The 7503-nt window shown below is 34.8% G+C and overlaps 1 protein-coding gene across 2 annotated transcripts; it reads left to right on the top strand.

Moving 5' to 3' along the window:
- The first annotated feature begins 2612 nt into the window (after nucleotides 1-2612).
- Nucleotides 2613-6696, top strand: LOC137806580 (uncharacterized). Of its 2 annotated transcripts, none has more exons than XM_068606782.1 (5): nucleotides 2613-2751; nucleotides 2882-3315; nucleotides 3767-3919; nucleotides 4010-4215; nucleotides 6307-6696. In XM_068606782.1, exons 1-5 carry the CDS (start codon nucleotides 2628-2630, stop codon nucleotides 6512-6514), a joined length of 1125 nt encoding a protein of 374 aa, XP_068462883.1. In that variant the 5' UTR covers nucleotides 2613-2627; the 3' UTR covers nucleotides 6515-6696. The 2 variants fall into 2 exon arrangements, with proteins under 2 accessions (XP_068462883.1, XP_068462882.1); XM_068606781.1 differs by having other exon boundaries at nucleotides 2613-2760.
- Nucleotides 6697-7503: the final 807 nt, after the last annotated feature.

Below are 7503 nucleotides of genomic sequence, written 5' to 3'. Positions count from 1 at the left end.
CTCCCTTCAACAAGGTGGGAAAGATACAACACAATACTACATTGTCTGAGGTGTACAAAGTCATCTGAGTTGTATAGACATCCATATGCTCGCCAGGGTCGGTTGTCCCGTCATAACGATTGATATTTAGTTCCTTCCACATATGGGGAAGTTGCACCCCCATTACATAATCCGTGAACGAATGTCTTCGAGTGATCTTAAAAGTCTCGATCGCATAGAACGATCAGTTGAGTCGTGATTCCTCAATGATTTCCCGAGGATGAGTGGTTGTTGAGGGGTCGATCGTATGCTTGTCGCATTGTTGACCATCGAGCGACACATCAAATTGTGGCTGAGGCTTCGAAGACGGGGTACCCTCGACCAACTGTCTCTTCATATCCTCTTCTCCTTTCAGAGAGTGTGGTTTCCTACTCATTCTCTCGCTTTATTTCCGCCATTTTCCTTTGAAGGGACATCAACAACGTCATTTGTTCAACATCAGACATCTTCTTGCTCGCCATGTTCCTGGTTAATACCATTTGCTTTCTTCTTTCTTCAAATTCTATCAGCCCCACTGTGGGCGCCAATTGTTCTTTTACAAAAAGGGAGTGAGAGAATGTTGAACTTTGTCTGGGTCGATTGGTTCACACTCTTCCTTGCACTTCTCAGACTAGTTTGGCTTACTCCCTTCCTTTGCTCTTACTCCTCCACTCCAGTCAAACTCTCTTTTCTTCGTAGGCTCTTAGTCGGGAGGACACCTGTAAAAAGTGCTTTGATGCTCAAGTAAGTACTCGGTATTCGATGTCTGGTGCATTAATGTGCGATAATGACATACCTTTTTCTCGAAAGTTATGACTATTTTATGCTTATTATGGATCCACTATTATTGGATCGGGTTAACGTTTGAATCGTAATTAAGTATTTTGAACATGTCGCTTGGCCAGAACCGAGTACCAAACTTCTAGGTCTCGTTTAGTTCTAAGCAGTATAATTACAAAAGGATGCATAAAATATAAATTCAAGAGAAAAAAAAGAAAATATTCAAAAAATTAATTTAATAAAAAGAAGTGACTATTAAATATAATAATTTACAATAAATAAATTAAATTGATGTTTTTAACTAGTTACTTATCTTTCAAATTTTTAACTAATACATTTATTAATTATTATTCAAATTATATTATAAGAATTCAATTTATCATCAAACTTTTTAAAACTAAAAATACATAACAATTTTAACATTTTACACGCTTTCTATTTAGCTAAACTATACTTTTATATTATATGTATACTTATTAATGAATAAAGTATATATATTTAGAAAAAGTATTAAATAATAATATTTGTGGCCCGCCGTTTGTTCGCCGCTATCACCGCCACCCCCCTTATTCTTAACCCTCCTAATCAAATCCCAAAACTAACCGTTTTTTCTATTCACAAACAAAACTACCAACCTTTCCTTACATTCTCTAGTGGATGTAGAAGCGCATGCAACTTTTTTTCACGAATGAAACACGCACCAAATTTATATTACACACAGCTCTTAATAATGTTCCTTCGCATTGGAACCTTGTGCTTAGGGGTAAGCACGACAGTGATAGGAACACACATGGAAAACCGTGCCTTAGGGTTCAATGTCTTCCTCTTTGTATGTTCTTTTAACTAAAGTTTCTCCCTGTCTGAAGATTGTGAATAAGTAATAATAAATGAAGAAAAAAAATAAAAAATAGGGAGAAGTCAAACTCGTGGGAAGAAGACGAACTCTTGTTGTTGCTTCTGAAGTTTTTAGTTATCTTTTTCCTCTATTTTTCTCTAAAATATAACCATCTACAATTAACAAATAAAGAACAAAGAAAACATCAGTATAGCATATAAAAAAGTAAAGTTAAGAAAACGATGACATACCTTGCTATTTGGTGCAAACCCACGATTTTTATTTTGGTGGTCTCTTGAATTTGAAATTTATAAAAAGTTAAGATGATTATACTATCGAAAAGAAAAATTTAAAAGAAGAAAATATAGAGGAATAGGAGAAAGATAAATTGTGTTGACAAAAAATCGAAAAATCAGATTGGAAGTAATCTTCATCATGGCTTGAGTTTTTGTCCCTCTCCAAGTATTGGTTTAGCATTTACAGAACAATCGTTTTTGTGTTTGAAAAAAAATATTCCTACTTAAGAGAAAAAATGATGCTTCTTCTTCTTTGATCTTCTTTTTATTCTTCAAAAACAATTTCTTTCAAGAATGTTAAAATGAGAAGTTTTAAAGGATATGTGGAGGTTAATGAAGACAAAGAGAAATAATAAATCTTCAAAATTTAAAATTCAAAACTGATCTTTCAATTAAAAACTACTCCTATGCATAAATCAAATGCTTAAGAAAAAAAATAGAAAATAACAAAATATCCATAATACTGAAATAAAACTAAATATTGATATAAGAATAAAATAGAAAAAAGAATTAAGAATTGTTAAAGATGAGAATAAATTTTAAATTGAAAAATAATATAAATATTATTAAAATGTTATTATTTAGGAATGTTATGTGTATGTTTTTAATTTGATGGGTGCGAATGTATCTTCTTCACCCTTTTCAAAATTATTAAAGAAGGGATTGGAGAAGTCGATTTTCCTTACAAATTGGAGAGGATGGAGAAAAGGGAAACGACAGCGTTTGGAGGTGAAAGGGTGGGAGACGTCACTGGCCTAGACGGGGCCACGTTACCGTCTGAATTCTCAGCCAAAAAAGGACAAAAGAGGGAAAAAGAAGAAGGTATGGAAGGTATTTACGGAACAATGATAGAAGTGAACAGAAGAGAATAGAGATATTTTTGGTTCTCCTTCTCTCTTCACTATTAATTAAAACCAATCCATTTCTTCATCACACTTTTCTTTTCTATTAGCTCATATGGCTGTCAGTCTTGGAAACCTCGCGCTGTTACTTGACCTTGCTTTGCCACGCGCTGTCATTCTCGAGAGGAAGCCTCGTCCCGTTGGATCCGACGTCGTTTTGAGCTCGCCGCCCTCCAAGAGAGACCCCCCCTCCTCCTCCTTCTATGCGCTTGAGGGAGACGCGCGGAGCCGCCTGGTGCTGGCGCGTGGAATGTCGAACTCCGAGAAGAACGGCGTGGAGTTTGACAGCGACGAGGAGGAGGAGGGGGAGGAGGAGGAAGGCGGGATGGAGGACTGGGAGACGCAAATGCGACGGAGAGTGAGGGAGTTCGAGGCGAGGAGGGAGCTGGAGAAGAAGGCGGAGGAGTTACAGAGCCGCGTTGATGAAGGCAAGGAAGAAACTGAGGAGGAGAAGAGGATGAGAGTCAGGAAAGAACTCGAAAAGGTTTTATTTTTATTTTTATTTTTATATTGACCATGTTAAAATAGTTATATTGGTTAATTTTAATTTGTATGTCATAAATCTACGAAGCTGTATCTGTTTAAGAAAATAATGCCCTTATTTTGTTTATTTTATTTTGCATGGCATGAATTATTTTTAGAGTCAATAAATTTATTTCGCATGCAACTTTGATTGGTTGAAAAGGAAAAAACTTTTAAACTGCCAAGCATTGCATTAAGTTTGGTAACTTAAGTTAATTTTTAATACAAACTTTTATTATGCATATTACTAAGAGTGAAGTTCCATTCTAGAAAAACTATCATAAAAAATGCCTAATGAATTAGGTCTAGGTGTTGCTCTTTTAGCATAGGGTAGCAATTATTGTATAGAGTCTATATGTTGGATTGGGACTTGTTTCATAATTTGTTGTTTATTGGTTTGGTGGATGAATCAGGTGGCTAAGGAACAGGCAGAAAGGAGGGCCACTGCACAGCTGATGTTTGATTTGGGTCAGAAGGCTTACGGCAAGGGCTCCTATGGACGTGCCATTGAGTTTCTTGAAGCTGCACTCACTATCATACCCAGACCTACGTTATTTGGTGGTGAGGTTGGTTCTTTCTTGCATCGCCTAGATAAGAATTTCTGTCTGATTGTTTAAAGAGGAGGTAAAAGTAAATATAAAAGTTGTGTATTTCAGATTCAAATATGGCTGGCAATGGCTTATGAGGCCCATAACCGCCATAAAGATTGCATTGCTCTATACCGGCAATTAGAAAATACACACCCGAGTATCAGCATCCGACGCCAAGCCGCAGAGCTTCGGTACATTTTGCAAGCGCCAAAGCTCAAGATATCCCAGGAGGAGATGGTGACTATACCCTTGATTGGCTCTAGTTATGACAGGTGACTTCATTGTTGCATTTGCACATTAGCTATTCAAGTCTTTGCTTAATTAATGCTGTTGTTGTTTGTGTTACGTACCAGTTTCTGTGTAGAAACTGACTCTGTATTATTCTCATTAAATGGGATTCTTCTAACTTGTGCTGATTAGATATGCTTGTTTTCTGGTAAGATTTGAGAGTTTTGGATTATTAATAATTCATTTTCAACAGAGAATACGTGATCTGTAGTTCGAATGCTGCTCATCCTTGTTCATCTAGCTAACTTTTGAAGGCCAATTAAGAGGGGAAATTTGTTGAAACAGTATTTATGTTTGAACTTATTATTAGTATGTTAATATCGCTTCGCTACTCAATTTTTTTTGTATCTGATACTTTATCTACATATGACATCACTTACCAGAATGTGCATTATTCCAAACAGACGTAATACTGGATTTGATATTCATCCTGTGTAGCTGATTGAATTTTGGTCAGCTAGCTAGTGATGTAGTTTAGTAGCGTGATTAATGTCAAGGTTATTGTTATTGGTGCCTTAGTCCACTGAGAATTAATTAAGATCCTCTTGCTTTCTTTGCCTTCATCTGGTGGGTATAATTTGGTTAGTAAACTGTGATTAAAATATTAAATAACTAAAATACGATGGATCCATGTCGCATCTGTTGGTGATTTAGTAGAGTTAAGAGCACATTTCGTGGTGAGGTTATCCACGAAACTAGTAGTGCATAATATCTGTAGTAATGCTTAAACTTACGTTAATGTTTAATTTGTGCTATTTTGTGAGTCTTGTTCTTCTGTACTCAAATGGTTTGCATAGTCTGCATGTTCCATTAGCCCTCCATTCACTAATGTATTACGTATCTAGAGCTAGACCTTTACTTTTTTAAGGTTTATCTTGTTATTTGACTTCAATTTTCATAAGCAGTGGTATGATTTATACAACTTGGACTCTGATAGTTTTCAACTGTTCCATAATCAATTACGATTCTGCAAACGATAATGTATACCACTGTTAGTTACACAATAGAATTGATAGGGTTTTCTAAGTGGCTTTTTATTATGTTAAGATAGTTTGTAAAACGAGCTCGACCAGCTCCCCACTTATGTGATGGCAAAGCAATGACTTCTTTTTTCTGCCGTACCACTTCTTTAAGCCAAGGGCTTTCATTGCTGAAGTGGTAGTCCAGGAGAGACTGCTGTTAATGAACAATGGATTTTTTTCTCTTATGGCTAATGCATAGACACATCTGTTGTTCTGATAGTCAAAATGATTGGTCACAAACAATCTATGATCATTCTAGAAATTTATTGTAAATAGAATTTCAAATCAGTAGGATTAGAAATAATTATTTTTGCTGAATCTATCTTAAGGATAGTCCTTTTCATATTACAAGCCCAATTGATTTGAATTTTCATCTTTTTTCTCTGCCCGTATAACATTTATGCCTAGTGTGAAGCTTTCCTTAACGTGTTTATAATTCTTTTCTTGTATGTGGTTTACTGGTTTTGTGGCGACCTCAGTTGTTAGTGGTCTAAAATAAAAATGATTTTTTTAGTACTTCTGTGAATATCTTAAAGAGAAGACTAATTAGGTACTCCCTGATGGTGAACATTTAACAAATCGTCAAACAATATCACTGGTGCTATTGTTTAATAATTAACTCAACAAGAATCTGTGGCAAAGCTGAATTTTTGGTAAAGCACACGGTAACTGAATTTGCCACTCATAAATCAAGAATGCAATTATGGATGTCCAATTCTTTTTCTTGAGTGTCCATTTTCTTTTCCAATTTTTCATTCGCCTCTTTTAGGCTTAAAGGGTTTAGGCTAACATGTAGGACTAAATTAGCTGCAACTTGCTGAAGTTGTATCATCCTTTTCCATTCCTTTTGTCTCTTAAAAAATCACAATATATCTCTTTAAATGCTTCAGTTTTCTAGTGAAAGGAACTCCCACTGGCATTGGTACTGAGGAACACTATAACTGCATATACATTTTTCTTCTGTTATACTGTAATTGCATATTCAAAATTGTGGTTTATATCCTTCTTGCTACGTTTGTGATATATAAAGTATGAATTATGATATAATTGTAGCTATGCGGCAACATGGAGTGATAAAAACAAGGACAAGGATCGAAGAATGAGTGGATCAGTGACGAATCAGCTTCCATCATCCAAAGATTACCTTGCGGACTTTCTTGTATGGAAACCTCCCGTTGGGTTAGGGAAAAGTCGAGCATTTTGGGTTGGCTTTACAATATGGTTGGGGTTGGTTGGAACCGCCCTCCTTATTCAAAGATAAAGTACACTTATATACAAAGTTCGAGTTCTCCAATGTGTGATGTATGCATTCTAATTTGTTGTTATAGTTTTTCTTTTTAGTTTATATAATGTGAAGTCCATGTTGCAATATTAGAGAATGTATGAAATAGATTTGTAAAGTTATTGTATGTATAAAATAGATAAAGATACTACTTTGTTATATTTCCCTGGTGTGGTATTCTTATGTTGAAGTTACAAGGATGTTCAGTAGTTCTACTAATGAAGAAAGCAGGTGTTTAGCAGAATTTCTTACCCTCTGCTTATGCGCTGTTTGTTCTCTGCTATACGAAATGGTCAGTAAGCAGGATCGGTTGGAACTGGGAATGCAAGGTCTTATGGTTCGTTTTTCATTATTATTGTTATAAGTATTTTATTTCTAACATGAAGAAGAATGTTATGCAGTACTTTGTAACAGCAACTTTTTGGTGTAGACCATTTTGTAGGAATCATCAGCCTTATGTAAAATCAGTGACTTCTGTCCTTGTGGCTTTACGCTGTCCAGCCCCAGGACTATCAAAGCAAGAGCACAACCAAAATCGCACACTGATGGAATAAGAAATTTTGCAGTTATACTCAGTTTGATGACAAATGTAAAAATTTAAGCTGTTAAATAGCTTCTGAACTCAATATTATAAAAGGAATAAAATGTATTTAGATCCTTTAAGATTTGGTTCAAATCTAGTTTAGGTTCTACATTTTTGTTAATAATGATTTTAGTTTTCGGATATTTGAAGTGTGGTAAGTTTCCTGTTTGATCATATTCTTTATTTTGATTTGATGAAACATTAAATTATCATACTTTAGAAAATACCAGATTGTTTTTAAAACATAGGAACTAAATGTACCCAAAAACAATATAAGGATTAAAACTCATTTTTGACTAAAACTTACAAGATTTAAAATGTTTTATCTTTTTAAAATTAATAAACATACTAATAATTTGTAATTTAATGACTAATTTTAATTATT

Source organism: Phaseolus vulgaris, chromosome 3 (genome assembly GCF_000499845.2).
Source record: "Phaseolus vulgaris cultivar G19833 chromosome 3, P. vulgaris v2.0, whole genome shotgun sequence".
Lineage (NCBI taxonomy): Eukaryota > Viridiplantae > Streptophyta > Magnoliopsida > Fabales > Fabaceae > Phaseolus > Phaseolus vulgaris.
The sequence above is the reverse complement of the archived record's forward strand: the minus strand, read 5'-3'. Positions and strand labels throughout refer to the sequence as shown.

What these genes read in the sequence shown, in the direction of transcription:
- LOC137806580 (XM_068606781.1), top strand. Translation starts at nt 2,628, where the DNA reads ATGGAGAAAAGGGAAACGACAGCGTTTGGAGGTGAAAGGGTGGGAGAC. An exon ending in CTACGTTATTTGGTGGTGAG is followed by an intron (nt 3,920 to 4,009) that starts GTTGGTTCTTTC and finishes TGTGTATTTCAG; the next exon opens with ATTCAAATATGGCTGGCAAT. An exon ending in ATTGGCTCTAGTTATGACAG is followed by an intron (nt 4,216 to 6,306) that starts GTGACTTCATTG and finishes ATATAATTGTAG; the next exon opens with CTATGCGGCAACATGGAGTG.